Source organism: Rhea americana, unplaced genomic scaffold (genome assembly GCF_003343005.1).
Source record: "Rhea americana isolate MKP2758 unplaced genomic scaffold, rheAme1 scaffold_98, whole genome shotgun sequence".
NCBI lineage: Eukaryota > Metazoa > Chordata > Aves > Rheiformes > Rheidae > Rhea > Rhea americana.
This window is the reverse complement of record NW_028187177.1, coordinates 2161148-2178155: the sequence shown is the minus strand read 5'-3', so window position 1 is coordinate 2178155 and position 17008 is coordinate 2161148. Positions and strand designations below refer to the sequence as shown.

At 42.6% G+C, this 17008-nt stretch overlaps 1 protein-coding gene across 1 annotated transcript; it reads left to right on the top strand.

The window, feature by feature from the left end:
* Window positions 1-663: 663 nt before the first annotated feature.
* Window positions 664-15944, top strand: IL13RA1 (interleukin 13 receptor subunit alpha 1). The gene is made up of 10 exons (XM_085325490.1): window positions 664-758; window positions 3456-3613; window positions 5750-5885; window positions 8044-8164; window positions 9762-9946; window positions 10270-10421; window positions 11683-11815; window positions 12060-12156; window positions 12743-12827; window positions 13119-15944. The coding sequence occupies exons 1-10, from the start codon at window positions 689-691 to the stop codon at window positions 13236-13238; spliced, it is 1257 nt and encodes a 418-aa protein (XP_085181616.1). The 5' UTR covers window positions 664-688; the 3' UTR covers window positions 13239-15944.
* Window positions 15945-17008: the final 1064 nt, after the last annotated feature.

Below are 17008 nucleotides of genomic sequence, written 5' to 3'. Positions count from 1 at the left end.
CGAGGAGGGGGTGTCGGGGCGCCATCCCCGAGGTGAGGGTGTCGGGGTGGTGCCCCGAGGTGAGGGTGTCGGGGCGCCATCCCCGAGGAGGGGGTGTCGGGGCGCCATCCCCGAGGAGGGGGTGTCGGGGCGCCATCCCCGAGGTGAGGGGTGTCGGGGCACCATCCCCGAGGAGGGGGTGGCAGGGCGCCATCCCCGAGGTGAGGGGTGTCGGGGCGCCATCCCCGAGGTGAGGCGTGTCGGGGCGCCGTCCCCGAGGTGAGGGGTGGCGGGGCACCATCCCCGAGGTGAGGGTGTCGGTGCGCCGTCCCCGAGGAGGGGGTGTCGGGGCGCCATCCCCGAGGTGAGGGGTGGCGGGGCGCCATCCCCGGGGCGAGGGGTGTCGGGGCGCCGTCCCCGAGGTGAGGGGTGGCGGGGGGCCGTCCCCGAGGAGGGGGTGTCGGTGCGCCGTCCCCGAGGAGGGGGTGTCGGGGCGCCATCCCCGAGGTGAGGGGTGGCGGGGCGCCATCCCCGGGGCGGGGCGGGGGCAGGTGGCGGGGCCCGGCGGCCGCAGCCCGCCCCCGGGGCCGCTCCCGGCTCGGCTCGGGTTACCTGGGCGGGCCGCGGCGCGGCTCTTCCCGTCTGGCCCGGCCCCCCGCGACGGGAAGTGGGAGCCGGGGGCCGCGCTCGGAGCGCGGACGGCGGAGCCATGGATGCTGCGGGAGCCGCGCTGCGGCGGCTGCTGCTGCTGGCGCTGTGCTGCGCGCAGGCGGCCGCAGGTGAGGAGCGGCGGCGGCGGCAGAACCTGTCCGCGCTCGCGTGGGTCCCCGGGACGGGCGCGGCCGTGGACGGGACAGCAGGAGCGCGGCGCTGTCCCGGCTTGTCCCGGCACCCGCGCTCCGTGCGCCGCCCCCGGCGTCCTCGCCTCGGCGAGCGGGAGCCGCAGCGCCGGGGCTGCGGCGGGGCGAGCCGGGCCCGCGGGAGGGGTGTTTTCCCGTCCTTTCCCTTAGGAAATTCGGTTCGGAACCACCACCGCAATCGGCAGGAACCCTGGGAGGACAAAATGCGACGCGAAGGGTTTTACAACGCGGTCGTTAATGACGGTGCCACATTAGGGCACTTGGAAATAAAATGTTTTTATCACGCGGGGTTGCCGCAGGGAAAGCTGCTGCGGTTTATCGGCTTGCGAGCGCCGCTCGGGACTTTTTTTTTTTTTTTTTTTTTTCGGGGTGAAGTAGTGTCTTTTATACGTTTTGTTGTCGGTCTTCGAGATGTTCTGCTAAATGGCTATATCCATGAGATTTTAATAACAAAAATACTACGATTGGACGAGCCACCGGATGAAAGCAAATCCTCCGTTGAATGTAATATTAAAGCACACACCTCAAAATTGTATAAATTCATCTAAAATTTAGGAGAAATTTTATGTTAATGATACTTGTTTATTTATAAACCTTAAATACCTCCAGTTCCAGCACTGTGCAGTTAGAAATAATTCTGCTTGAGCTTCCAGAGTGCTAATTCAAACTTTTTAAAAGGAAATGTGTGAATCGTCAGAACAACAATCAAAGCTAAAACTTTATGTTTTGAAGGTTTATGCTTTAGTTGATAATGAAGAGTTTGATCATGAAAAAAATAACATGCTTGGAGCTGTATTGTCCTGCTGATCTTTTTTAACCATATCTAAAGGACTTAAGTGATATAACACTTAGTATTTGTAAACTAAGGTCCCGATGCTGTTCCTAAAACCTGCAGTAATTTTTGTTAGGAAAGGTAACAGGCAAAGATGTTCTGGCTAGGTTCAGTGCTGTAAGGAGAGACAATATTTTATTGAGTCGATTAGAACAGAAAGTTGGCTTTGCTGCTTCTGAGGTTGGTTGTAAAACTGAACAAAACAAAACAAAACAAAAAGAAAGAAAAGAAAGCTTTAAATATTTCCACTCCTCAGAAGAAAAGATTCAAAGAACAATGATATATCATTTAATACTTAATCATTTACAACAGATTTAGGTTTAGTGTTGCTGAGAGTATTCAGATCAAGATGGTAAAATCCTAGTAATTATTCCCATTTTGTGTGAGAATATACATTATCGTATATACCCATAGATGCACAAACGTAAGATCTCAACTGCTGCCTGGTCCTTGACTACACAGATGTCCGAGAAACTTCCAGGAATTTGACAACTTTCTAACCTCGTGTTTTGGCGGCCCTGGCTCTAGGGAAGTGCGGGATCGTGGTGTCACGCGTGCTCCTAACGCAGTCTGTGCTGTAAACAGCTGCTTTGCCCGTCCACCCTAGCACCAGCACCGGGGACTGCTCTCGGGGCGAGATCCTGCCCTTCTCGCTCTCTCCTCCCCAGACCGGGGGGGCTGAGGACRGTTTCCCAGGAGGAGCAAGACCTGCAGTGCTGGTTGTTGGTAGCGTGAAGTGTTTGTGAAACTACTGCGTAACACGGACAGCTTCCCACAGTCGAGTTAGGCGGTGATGCTTCACTAATGATGCCTGCAGATGCCCTCGGGAAGGCCTTTGGCCTCTTCTTTAATGCCTTATAATAGTACACAGCACAGTAGCCTTTACAAAAAAAACATTCGGTAGCTCTCGGGTATTTGGCTGTGACACACGCTTTACTCCGTTTTTTCCCAGCAGTTTTCTGCTCTCTGCCTCGTTTCCCCTCTCTCCGCTCTCACAGTCTCCTGCAGGACTGGGCATTGAGTGGGCTGCGGGTCGGAGCAYGGGAGCGGGGAAGGGTTAGTGCGCAGGCGGATTTATCTCGGCACGTATCTCTGACTCAAGCTCTTCCCCTGCTTATGTCTYGCATTTGGAGAGGTGAGAAAAGTGCCGCCAAAGTGCACCAGCAGCAAATTACTGTTTGTTGCACCCGTTACTGTGCAAGAGCTCAGCATTAAAGGCTTGATGAGTACGCAACAGAAAATGCGTTGCGGGGGTTTGTTGTTGCTGTTGTTTCTAACATCCTTATTCATGCTTAGATTGGGCCAGATTGTGGTTGTAACTTACAGTCGTCACAGTGAGATGTTGATGGCTAATTTGTGGAAGGAATAAGGCATTAATTGTACTGCAAAATTTACGTATTATGTTTACTAAAGCTTCAGCATGCATAATACTAGCTCACAGCAGTAAACAGCTGAAAAATGAGGGCATTTTATATGACTTATTTTCCTTCCTTAATAAGCATAAGCCACTGCCACCACACTGTTACCTGTTAAAAATTACTTTAAAGAATAAATTCTTCTGGAATGGTTTCATATAATTATTTAAATGATTGAGGGCTGAGTTAACAGTCATGAGTAGAAACATTTTAGTAGACGGCAGTTTATCTGATAGCAGTAGGAACAGACAAGCTTCAGAAGCCATTTGTGTGCTTTCCCATGGGAGAATTAAAAAATCTGTCACTGTTATTGGTGGTAAATTGTCAGCCAACAGGACTGTTATACTCAAAGCTTCTTCTTTCTTTTAGGAGGAAAAGTTCTTCCACCTCCATCCAACCTAAGCTTTTCCTTTGTCCAAATGTGCACCCTGAACTGGACGTGGTCAGCCCCGGAGAACATCAGCAGAAGCTGCGATCTGGAATATTCCAGCGACGTTGTCATTGATGAGGTCCCTCAGGACAAAAGAGTAAGTTCCTTGGGTCTCTGAGGTCCTCTCTACTCCAATCAGTGTATTTTTGCGGTATTTTGGGGGTGTTTTTGTTCATGCATTCATACACATGTAAATACAGCCTGTGGTTCTTGTCATAGGATCAAAACCTCAAAAAATGAGTCATGCCAGCATGTGGAATATACACATCAGAGAAATCTGTCTGTGGCTGTCTGATAAGACAACTGTTACAGATAATTCTGTACCGTAACAATAATAATGTGAAAAGAACTGTTTCGCTATTTGTTTTTACAACTTTCTATTAAAAACACGTAACCAAGGCAGTCTGCATCCTTAAGACGCGACTGTGAGTTTGYGACGGCCACCTTCCTTCGCCTTGAACTCGGGCCAAGGAGGAGGCATGCACGTTCATCTCGGCGCAGGTTGTGGTTTGACAGTGTATTGTCTTTTGGAGATAATGCCAAGTATTGAAGTATTCCTACGTTTGCACTGTCCCAGCACAGGTACTGGCAATTATTCATGGGGACTGTGCTATGAACAGGGCAGAGAACAAAATCTGTACCCTGAAAAAAAATGCAAAATCTGTTTTTTGGGGCTTCTCCTTTTATTTCTCTGTTAGGTGGCATTGTAGATGTGGTTCACAGTGTGTCTTCCTATGGCTTGGTAGCAGTTTCACCATGACAGAGAGAGCAGCATTTCTGTGGTGCTGAGAGCGCTGCAGAGGGAATATTTAATTTTTTTTTCCCCAGTAAGATAATATTCTGTCAACCCATAATTTCTAACAGTCAGAATGCAAAACGTGGGAAGTAATGGCACTGCCAGCCCCACCGTCAGTGCATCTCGGACACGGTTAAATTGACATTATGTTTTTGTGAAATAGTCCTTCATGCTTGCAAGCTGTTACAGCTTTATGGCCTGGCATGTGCGGTGGCCTCCTGGCCATTGCTGCGCTCCTCTTTCTGACAGCTCCAGGATATCCTGGACTTGAAGTAAGGCGGCAGTTGCACAAATAGCTGAGCCGATTTAGTCGCTTAACGCTGCTAAAAGGGTAAAGTTTCATTTTTTCACACCCCTTTCTCTTAACGATGAGCTGGGTTTTCGTCAGACCTTTCYGAGAGCCAGCTGAACTTGCTAACTCAGCTGAAACCAATTTGCCTCTCCTAATAGATTCATTTTCTGCTTGGTTAATGAGTCTGATGAGCTTGCGGAAGGGCCTGACAGATGTCCAATGSCTTAGTGGCTGGGTCTGACCGATGCCGGCAGCAGTGAAAGAGCTGTTGGCCGGTGGTTTCGTGAGACAGGGTAAACCAGGCTCTTCCGTCCTGTTGCGTCTTATCGCGTTACAGCTGGTAGAGCCTGCTCTGTTAATGCCTCTCTGATTTCCTTTCTCGTTCATTAACGTGAATTTTTCTTTTTACGCAAGAGTGGCTATGCCATTCGTTGGTCATACCAAAGATTTGTGTATCCTGCCTGCAAGTAAGATACGTCTCACTGGCCAAATAAAAGATGCTCAGAAAGTGTATGAGAAAGGGGTGAGACTTTTCCTCGCACAAACACATACCAATCTCATCTCCAAAACRGGCAGCTCGTGGGCCTGGTGCAGTGTTGTGCTAACTGATAGCCATCTGCGGATTTCTCTTCTGATAAAGGTTTCCGTTGCTCCTTAAGTCCATGTAAATTCTTATTTCCTCTCAGTGAGGTCTTTGAGTGTCCTTTCCTCCGTTAGTCACGCAGGCGTGTGCAAACGCCCAGAAAGATGAAGGGAAAATGCTGTTTGTAGCATGCGTAGCCTGCCTGTTCTGCATTATAAGACTTACTCGAGGACGAGTTTCCTCCRCATTATACTAATTCGTCCGTCTCCGCGCGGCTGGGGCTCATGTCTATAGGGAACTGGATTAAGAGCAAGGCAAGTTTTGATGCTGTGAGCGCGCCTGACCACRGAAGYGGGCTGAGCGCCGCTGACTCCTCTGCGTGCCTTCGAAGGGCTTTTCGTTCGCCTCGAGCTGTAGTTTTTCTTGGGTTTTTTTGTTTGTTTTGGGKTTTTTTKGTTTGTTTGTTTTTTTGATGGATTCTAATGCATTCTTGTAGTAGTAGTCACTTCTTTGTGTATGACAAACCAAATGGTCTGGGTTTTTTTCCCCCGTCTAAACCTAGGAATGGACTAAGAGCCTCTTCCGTGTGACTGATACGTTCCTGAACGCGGAGATGCGCTTCAAAGTGAGAAGCGAATGCAAGCACGATAACGCAAGTGAGCCAAGCAGATGGGTAGAGACTTCTGTTCAGCCAAAAGGTAATGCTCCAGAGAGCAAGACTAAGGCAGACGTGCCCCTCCTTGACGTAGTCTTTTTTTTTTCCCGAAGAAATTTTAACGAAATATCACAGCAGTGCATCATAGGGGRTATCTCAGGGAGAGATCCCAGAGGCAGGGGTTAAACTGCGAAGTGGGAAACGGAGGAGCAGGATTGCGCTGGTAGCACGCCCTGCACACGAGCCCTTCCGAGGCTGCGGCTGAGATAACGATGTAGGGAAGAGCAGCCCAGATCYGTCTGGGAATTTAGGAACCTCTGCAACTAAATCACCCTGGACAGGGTGATTCCACTGTGTTTAACCCAAGACGGAGCCTTTTAGCCCTTCAAGTCTTACAGGCAGGCTTTTAAAATTTAAGTGTCCTTCCAAGGCAAGGAGGTGCTTCCTGTCGCTCGTCTTTCCTGTGCCGTGTTCTGGCTGGGAGGCAAGAGAGAGCCTACGTTCTTCTGAGCCAGCTGACGTCTTTATTAAAATCTAAGTCAGCTTATTTCCTATCATTTTCCTATGTAAGCACGACTCCTCAAAATAACCCTGCATTTGTGTATGTGGAGGGATGAATCTAGCAAATTTAAGCTGTTGAATAAATGAGAAGCTTAGTTAAAGAATTATAGTAGCGTCCTCTCTTTTTCCAGAGAGATGAGTGGAGTCTGAGAAGCTGTCCATGGAAAAWTGAATGGAGGAAAAATTATTTTCCGTTTTTTTCCCATCCAGAAATAACAAGTACATAGAAGAGTTTTTAGGAATAAGGTTTTAAGCAAAAGTGTATTCTTCTTCCTCACAAAATGTAATTATGAAGTGTTTGGCCACAGGATATTTTGGATGCTAGAAGCATACACGGATTCTACACACTGCTTAGATTGATGTAAGAGAGTTTCAGCAAGGGCTATTACACACAGTCAGATATATATATGTATATGTGTGTGTGTGTGTGTGTATGTGTGTGTGTGTGTATATATAAACATATATGTATACACATATATATACACATATGTGTGTGTATATATATATCTCCTAACCTCCAGTATTCAGCAGTTCAAGGATACCCTCAGCTGGAGGTTACATACATATCCGTATATCTCAGATTTGTCTGCGTGTCCTTTGAAAGAGTATTCTGGTAAGTCAGGGAAGTGGATCATTGCGACAGCATGTGCTAAACAAGTTGAGGGGTTTAAGTCTGCTTGCAGAAAAATATTTTTAAATACTTCTTGGAATAGGAAAACCAGTTTCATTTTCTGCTACTCTTATGTAGTCACTGCTTCAGGGAGAATGCAAGCTTAGGAGTAGAAATAAGCTTTTGGTTTGCTGTCAGTAGAAGTCTGGACTGTTGATTAAAATTATCAGTCATTTTTAATCCTTGGAGATGTTACTTCATGTTGAAAGAAAAATATCTGATAAGCTGTAATATATTCATACATTACGAGGAATGTGTACCAAGCAGCGATGCCAGGTTGAATATAAAAGACATTATTCTGTAACTGCGCTGCCTGGGAGAGATACTGACTTCCCTATTCACAGTTGCTATGTACTCATTTGTTTTTCTGTTCTGTAGCTTGGGTTTTCAATATGTTGAAGAAGTAGTGGTATATGGGTCTCAGTTAAAAATTCAACATACCCCAATGTTGCTTTTATCCATATTTAAGATCAGCAGTATTTCCATATTCAAAATATAGGGAAACTAATGTTGTATCTGGAGAAGATAACTATAATTAAAAGMTGGCTATTTTTAGCATCGATGGCTGCAATAATTCAAACAAAGCTGAGCAATATGCCTATAACTGCCAGTTACTTAATCAACAGATGCTTTAAAAAACAGTTAAACAGAAGCAAAATTTACCCCCTCATATTCAGTATCGGATAGTTCTAAGTAGCAGTTCAGACATGGTGGAAACGTGGAGACTTTTTCTGGCTAGCTTGCATTTAGAAGTTGCCCCYGTGAGATTTTGGCTCTTGCGAGCAATAAACGACGAGAAGTCGCTCGCTGCGCGGAGGTGCGCCGTGCCCTTAGAGGTAACCCASCCTCGCCTCTCGGGAGGCTAAAGGCAACGGGTTTTACATCAAATGGGATGTTTCCATTCCAGAAAAGGGGGAGAAGACTTTKCCAGCGATATAGATCTAAGAGGCCTGTCAAACTTGCATCGCAGGTGTCCCGGGTACTGCTGCTACGGACTTGGACTGTGTTTGGCACAATTTGGAGTACATGGATTGTAAGTGGCTTGCTGGGAAGAACGCACGTAACTGTACCAAGTATATTTTGTTCTACTGGTTCGTATTAGCTTCTCATTCTGAATTCTAAAGTGCTTTAACTCTTATCTTTAGTTCTACATTGCTTAATATCTTTTGTTTCCTGTTATTTTGCAAGGTCCCAAAGCACTATGTACAAGTTATRGTGCTGGGTCCTGTCCAACAGAAAACCTAGCTGCTGAAGGTTCAAGATGTGGCTGCCGCTGAGCCTTTTCGGGAAGTTGATTTATTTGCCTGAAGTACTGGCTACTTCTGCAGCCCATTTAAAAATAACTGCTGCTTCTTAATCTCTTTTTTTAATTGTGGATTCAAACAGGAAAGAGTAAGAACTGCACCAGGCCAACATATTCATCCTTTTCTTTGCAGCCCAACAAACCTAGGTTGCAATTTRTGTTCGAGCTGCTCACTAATGCATATGTCAGTTCTTAAATCACTGGAAAATGGTATGGAAGCCTTAATAACGCTTACTGGTAGTTTTGCTTGTGTCTTCTTTGTCGTAAATAACTGATTCACCTTGAAAGTTATGGAGAACATCTTTCTRTCACCATCTATGCTTGCGAGCTAACTGCCATAAATAGTCTCTTGTTCCAGAGGAACAGAGTTATGGTTTGAGGAAAAACTGGCACCAAGATCTGTGCACACTAATCTGTGCATGCTTCTGCGTGTTGATTCTTTATGTGAAATGCCAGATTGCATTAGCTTCTATAGAAATATTGACATTTTAATTTTTGACAGCCCCATGTTGTAATTTGCTCTAAATCAGCTTTGTGTCATATCTGATCTGACTAAATAAACGTTTTCMTTTTCTCGTCCAGTGACAGTTTCACAGACCAACTGTTCTTTTAAATGCATTTTCACAGCAAATAGCAGAAACTTGCTRTTTGAGTTAAGTGCAGGGAGGACTKCTCTCAAAGTGTCTAGGCTGCTGCTCAGAACAAACTTTTTCTTTATTACAAGAACAATAACAATGAGTTGAAGATCGGAATTTCTAGGTTTATGTAAAGCTGTATATGGTACACGTATATGGTGTATATATGTGTATTTATATGTATACAGTGCTTTAGGCTAGAGCTATGTATTTGCATCTTGTGCTTTCATTTTAATGAAGGATGTAGCTATAGTGACATCAAAGCATTTTGATTCACGTCATTTAACTGAATTCAGCATAGAACACTTGGAAGTCAAGCGTCTCCTCTTCAAGTTCAGTCCAACTTTTCCCATAACAGAAAAAAAGGGACTTCTAAGTTTTAAAGGTGAAAACTGTGGTCAAAAGCTTGATTTGGAGTTTTTCAGAAACAAGTTTTTTTCAGAATGAACTTAAAGTATCACTTAATTCTATTCCATACTCTTCTTCCTTGATATTTTCTTGCAAAACCTATGTTTTCATTGCAAGTAAACATAAGCATAACATCTGCTTATAACAAACACATCCTTTTTGCAACTTGAGATAAATGACAAGATTCTAATTTTGTTTATTTTTACATATGCTACAGCATAACCTTTATAGCATAACTTTTATGTAGGACTAATCTTTAAAACTTGTAAAATAGGTTTAAAAACAAGCTTTCCCCTATTGGTCCCATTCTTCTGAAGCTGAAAAAGTGTTTTTATTTTATAGGTACGATGGCTTGAAAAGTCCTAAGAAGTGCAACAATTATTCTATGCATGAAGGAATCTTTGAATGCGTTTTCAATCTTACCTTCCCAAAGGTCACCAATACTTATCCAACTCTCAGTATTTTGGTTAAAGATGATTCGGAGGAAATTAGGCCTGTATGTGCAAGTAAAAATCCTACCACTCTTGGTAAGTTTAATATCCCATTACAAAGTAACTGTAGTTTGCCAGTATTGCAATGCGTTCGAGAAGCTTGCGGCTTGTAAGCTGCGGGTCGGACAACACACGATGAGATGCTCTCTTCTTGTATTGGTCTTTGATTTAGGAATTATGCAGATAGAGTCTGTTTTGTTTTTTAATGTATTGAATCCAAATACTCTATGGTGCTGATTTTCCCTCTTTCTGTTCCTGAACTCTGGTATATGTGTAATATCATGCAATACAAGGCTTCTAGACACTTTTATAACCAATAATATGCAGTTTTTAACTAATTTTTCTGTTTTGCATTTCAGTAAAACCTGCTGCCCCAAAAGCAGTTATGTTGTCAAAGGTTAACGACACGATACATCTAGAATGGAGCGAATCAGACACCTTTCCAGCCAACTGTCTGTATTATGAGGTGGAATACCGCAGCGATGATATGGACACCCCTCAGACAATTAAAGTAACTTTTCATTATTTACAGTTACCTCTTCTGTCCTGCGTATCTTTTATAATTTGTGTAAATGATCACAGTAACTCAAGGTTTCTTTTGAAAAATAAATGATTGTATATGCTGCATGAGAATGGGTCTGTTGTACTAGCTGGAAGCACTCCGTGGACATACTAGATTTTTTTCTCTCGTACTACATTTTTCGTCTCATATAGGTTTCTGGTAGTAATAGCTACACAGTGTAATCAGGACTAATTTTCTGAATCTTTGCCATCATTTACTATGACTTATTTTGCCATTTACTATGGCAAAGCAGTAATATGTAAGAAGAGTCCAGTTAAAAGAGGCATAGACTGAACCAAGTAGCGCTTCCCAGGAGACGCACTGAACTGCACATACTTATTTGCTTCTCACCAATATGGAAGGAACTTTGGTCTGCTCGTGTTGTGTTTTCCTATCGTTGGGCCRCTCTCTGTTAAATGACTTATTTGGTCTTGGATGATGTGACTTGATTGCCGTAGGGCTGGATTAAYTGTTGGTGCACACAGGATGTTAGCCAGAAGATCAAGAGGATAAAAAMAAGATTGAGGATAAGGGGAAAAGTACGCTCACATCATGTACATCAAAATCTGTATATCTAAAAGGCATTGACTTCAGTGTCTGGATCTACTCAGYCCTATATCTGAATAATCAAGCTGACTGATCCGAAAGGTAAACAGCGTGATAGAAGCAAGATGCCAGTCTTCTCTTGTGGAGCTTATTTGGTTGTTTACCCTAGCCAAAATGCAGAAAACTGGAATTACATCAACATTCCCTGGGTAACTCAACTCTTAAATTGAATATAAGTGAAGTCCTATTCCAGCTAATCTTTTCCACTCTGCAGAGATATCCCAGAAGACTTTTCTGTGGACAAAACTTGATCAACATTGATATGACGACTGGCAGAGGGGAACTCAGCATAAATCACAGAGGTTTAGAAAAAAATAAAAAAGTAAGATGCATTTCCAGACACTGAGTCTTAGTTTAATCACCAGTGCCAAGTGTTGTGTAACAGGTATAGGAGTGAGTCAGTTTAAATGTTAGGCTTGGCATCTTTGTTTTGGCAGCCTTTTTCATCAAGCTGGTTAAATGCTATTATGTCCTTTTTGTGGAGTTCTGCATTTGCAAGAGGATTTCCCATAAAAACATTCAAAATACAAAGCAAATATGGGCTTGTAAAGGAGGGGGAGTATGCTGATAGTTAAACACAGTATTTTTTTTTTTTTAACACTAGGTTGCATATAATCATACTTCAGTTCCCAGTGTTGATCCTAAYACCAAGTATACCTTCAGAGTGAGAGCAAAACCAAAGTCTGAGTGTTACAGCAGCAAGCTCTGTAGTAACTGGAGCAAAGAAAAGAGTATTGGTAAGAACAGTTCTTTTGACTKTGTTAAACCTCAGTTTTCATCTGTAAGGCCTCTCTAGTTTTCACTTTCTTAGCAACTTTGTCTGCATGATATGTTTTGAAAAATAAGTTTCTTGCCTACAGAAGCATTAGTACAGCCCCAAAATGTTCAGCCTGTGAGTTAGAGAATTAATTTGTTTGTTGTCCTTGTTGCTATAAAGCTTCCAGAAACTTTTCTAAGTTTCTACAAATTTTTGTCTTCCAGGTGAAAAGCCAGACTCTACATTTTATTTTGTTTTAATGATCACCATTCCATTAATAGTAGCAGTATCTACGATAATTCTGCTTTTTTACCTAAAAAGGTAAGTAATCATATCCCTTTATTTACAGTCCATTCTTTCTGATTAGTCTTTGTTTTACATTATAATTTATCTCACTTCCAGATAGCTGTCCATGATGTGACATGTTTTAGCAGTAACTGTTTTCTCCCTAACATGTATTGCATTAAAAAAAAGGGCAACACAGTTGTGCTTCAGTAGTTAGAATTAGGTTGATAGACTAGATGTATGTTCTGGTTGTACTTTGGCGGCATTGTGTTTATCTGCCTGTATCTGCTTACAGTTAGGTTCCTGCTGCACAGTTATTCCATTCCCTCCCTTAAGCAATGAAGTCCAAATTCAAAACTGGGAAAATCTATATGAAGTTCATTGTACCATTAAAAATATATATATATAYACAYATATACTCTTGCTGCTGCCCTGATCACCAATAGAAATTTCTTAGAATTTGGCTCTGTGTGAACATTACCATTTCCTTGTGCAGAGGGTGAAGCCTGGCCAGCAATGTCAGCTTACTTCGCAGATTTTCATGACYGTACCCAAGTCTTACCTTGACGTGGTGATTTTTAGAATTGTCTCATCTAAAACCTTGCTTTTCAAATTTCCAAAGGCTGAAGATACTAATCCTTCCACCAATTCCTGACCCTCGAGAAATTCTTAAGCGTATGTTTGGAGAGCAGAATGAAGATTCCCAGGTTAGTGCCTAGCTCTTTGGCCAGCTGATCTGTTGGAATTGGAATCTGTAAGCTTCCTTCCCTGCCCCCAAACTCTTTTTCTGATATTTGTCTGTCTTAAAATAACTGTATATACGTAAGTATATCATATGCAGACTAAGTATTTACAATGCTAAGAGCTGTACAGAAATAATTACCCAAAACTGAGAAGGATTTTCTTCTCAGATTGCATGAGCTTTTCCAGATACATTCACAGAACTGAATTCTACATTCATGCATTCAGTTAAATATGTTGCTGTTGTTCTCTTTCAGAGTGGTGCAAAGGATGCTTCTGTGAATGCTTACAACAGGTTAATTAAGGAAGAAGAAATTCATTCTTTAGTTTTAACAGAAACTCTAGAGTGCTCTTATTCTGAAAATGAAAACCGATAAACTCTCTTTACCAACGAATGATGAGGAAAGACTTTTCTTCATGCTCTTTTACCTCAGGTGACAATGTAGATGTGGACCGGCCTTTAAGACATTCACCAACTTTCAACTTACTGAGCCCTTTCTGATCCTTTTCATTTGTATGATGCTCAGACGAAACATCACTAACATTGGCCATTCTTCCATCTCTGCTGGAAATACTCATTCTGGGTCTTTCAAGATGAGTATGTGCCTAAATTTCATCTGTTGACTGCATTGCAGCATCTCTCCTCCTGGTGCAGGCCAGCTCTGYCCTACTACCTAGCACTTGCACTCATGTTTGTGCCTCCTGTTAGACCGTAAATGAGCTTTTTTGGAGCAAGCACTGCGACTTTGCTGAAGTACTTGGTTCTCTTTTGCAGCAAGTGAGGCAAGGCTCGTTTACAGCTGGTGGCCCATTACTGCCRCTATGGGGAAGCGCTGTCAGAGCAGATGCTAGGGCAGATGGACCATTTGTGAATGGCCTGTTCCCGAGCAGCCGGGCAGACGACAGGGTGCTCTCCAGAGGGCATTTGTGGACGGATCYTCAAAAGCTGATGGTTGATATGCTTCAGCTGTGGGCTGATCAAACCCAATAAAAGCGAGTTGTTTCTTTAAAATGTATATGAAAAGTCACTTCACCTTCCAGTGGTGTTCAGTCTTTTCATAGAAGCTTTATGTTTTTATTATTGTCCTCTCAAGTGCCTGTCCTTGAGCCTTTTACCTTGCCTCCATGAACTGCTTGGGTTAATTATACTTTACCTGCATTATCCTGTGGCTGATGACTCTGTATTGAGTGTCACCCGGCTGTGATTCTACTTTGGCCATATTGGCCTGAAAGTATCTGATTTTTGGAAGCTAAGTCATCCTGAGTCTGTCTAGCAAAAATACCAGATAACGGATGCRTGAGAGCCTAAGGAGCCATGGTCAAATGCTTAGCATATGCTAAACCACAGAAACTGAACAAATTCAAAGGCTTTAAGACCCATCCTCACTGCTGAGCAGATGGGTTTGGTGGAAGAGGGGATGACAACCCTGGCCTGCCTTCTCAGCAATAAGCTTTATTCTTTCTCTAATGACGAGGCTGTGATTTGAACTTTCTCTCTTGGAACTCAGCAATTTAAAAGCAAGGTGCTGATCTGACTTTTTAAAGTTATCTTCTACATTTGCTGCAGCAGCTTGTTTTTTCTTTTTTTTTCCTTGTAAATCGCAAATTGGTTTGTTCATTTTTATCGTGGTTTCGTTTTGAGGTGCTTTACCCAGCAGAGTTCAACGGAAAGCTTCTGGCACAACTGTGAATTTTCTGTGCTCGAAATTGTGAGCGTCAGTCTGTACCTTGTGCTGCAAGGATGTTGAGAGCAGCAGCTTGATGGCGCTCTGAATAAAAGGAGGCAGAAAGTAATAGGGAGGAGGGGATTTGTGCAGGCTGGTTATAGTTAGCAGTCGAGGAACTGCTTGCTCCTCACGGTTCTCCGAGCRGGTCAGTGCATGCAAGTTGGGACAGACAGTTTCAGCAGCCTGGGAACAGATCCCTTCCAAAGATTGTTAGGGACAACTTCTATCACCACTAACTTACCTTTTAAAATTCAGCTCTATCCTCAAGYTAGGTTCAATCAAAAATCTGAAGGGAAGCGCTACTGTTTTGGAGCGTCCTGTTGCGCGAGTAGAACTAGTGGAGCTTGCCTTTCAGCTACGAATTTACACCCTCAACCTCCTCTGTGGTCCCTGCCTTAGTAAATCCAGTTGTTCTCCTTGAGCCTCTCAAAAATAATTTCCCCCACATCTCTTACCTACCTCTGAGCKACTGCTGGTAGAACTGGGAGGAGAAATGTGGCAGGACTAGCGGGCTACCTAAGAGCTTAGATCTTTTACTTAAAATCAGGCTTAAAAAAAGACATAAAATTGGTTAATGAAACCAAACAACAATAAAGTCTCAGGGATTTCAGTGAGRTGTAACAAAACTCAGGTTATACAAAGTCAGCTAGCAGGAATATTGGATATTCCAGAGGTAGAGAAACAGTGTGGGGCAAAGAATTATTTAATTCCTTTGCCAACCTAACTCCCTTCCCCCCCCCCCAAATTCATATTATAATAAAGATATAAATATTTTTCAAATCTACCTCATCTAGAATGTTGTTAATTATAGATCACTAGACAAGCAGAAATGTATTATTTCAATAAAAGGAAGTGTAATAGTGTAATAAAGTTTTATGGCTTTCAGTAGAACAGTCAAGGAAGAAGATCCTTGGTACTTTGCCTTAAAGTCTTTTGACTCTGTTTTAGTGTTGATAGTAAAATCAAAATGTATTTTTTTTGTAAAAACAAACAAAACAAATTCATAAAGCAAAAGGAAGAAAAAGACAGCCTGAAAGTGCTAGGCCAAAGGGAAGACTTAAATGCAAAGGATGGTTTAGACCGTGATAAAAATGGTTTGAGTAATTCTTTGTTTTCTGACTTACGGTTATCGACACCCTTCCTAATGGATGGATTTTTTGAGTCTGTGTTTTGGCATGTAAAGCAAGCGCCTCAGTATGTGTTAATCTTTAAATTCTCTTGTTCATGGTCTGTTTGTTTTTTTTAGCTTGAAATTTTCTTAGTTTTGCTAACATTTGTTTGTTATTCACTGCAGTTACTTGATTTGTAAGTTTGTTTAAAGAATGAATAAATATGTTTGAATGTTTTTTGGTATAATTGCATGGTGTTTTGTTGCTGTTTTGTGAAAATAAGCTGAGGCAGAAAAAATGGCAGTTGTTCAATAAGAGAAGCCTGTTAGACATATGCAAAACCCTGAGAGAAGAAAAACTGAGTATCGCTTTTCCTCTTCCCTTTTAGTGAACTCGGTCTGCACAACCAGCCGAGAACACGTTTGAGGGGCTGAGCAGTGAAGCTGGGATGGAGCTGTGCCTTCACATTGTGCCCTTATTTTGTTACATTAACATATTTTATTTCATAACCCTATAGAGAATTCGGAAATTCTCCAGCTGGAACTTAATAGAGGCTGCTGTAACCTTACCAAAARTGATTTGAATAGATGATGTTTTGGTTAGCTGCTGACGGCTTTAAAATGTCAGGGTGTTACGTTGATGAAAGCCATTACTTAGTTGCTCAGATCCAAAAGTGTTCAAGTGCCATATAAACACGTTAGCAATGACTTCTTCAAAAGGTTTGGAGAAAGTATCCTTCATCCTTTTCAGTTCAGTGACCACGTCATTCAAAATTAAGGAATAAACYGGGAAGTTAAAAATCAAGAATATTTACATTTTTTTCTTTTCCTGTTCTACGGTTTTGATGGCCACAATGACCACCTATAATTTTAATTGCTCCCCATAAATGACCTTTTTCTATTTCAATAAATACCATGTCAAATATGCAAAACCTATTCAAGTATTTTGTATTTGACATGCTTCAAATAATTAAACACTCTTGGTTTTGTGAATTTTCAATGAGTTCAATCAGGATATGACATAACTGAATAGCTTTAAATGAGTCAATGGATGGACACACCAGATTGCAGGCCATGGCATTTTAATGCTTATTGGGTAGAACTGTTCACTTATTAGGAATTTCCGTTCACTGGAACTTCTTCAATAAATTTACCTTTAAATCAAACTTGAAATATTCAGAATTTCCCCTGGAAAGGAAATGTTGATTTATTTTTCATAATTTTAAAAAAAAAAAAAAAAGAAAAGAAAAAAGCCTTTCAGTTTGGGAGGGTTTTTCCCCCCAGCCCAGCTAACGGAGGCAGTAGGTGGCTG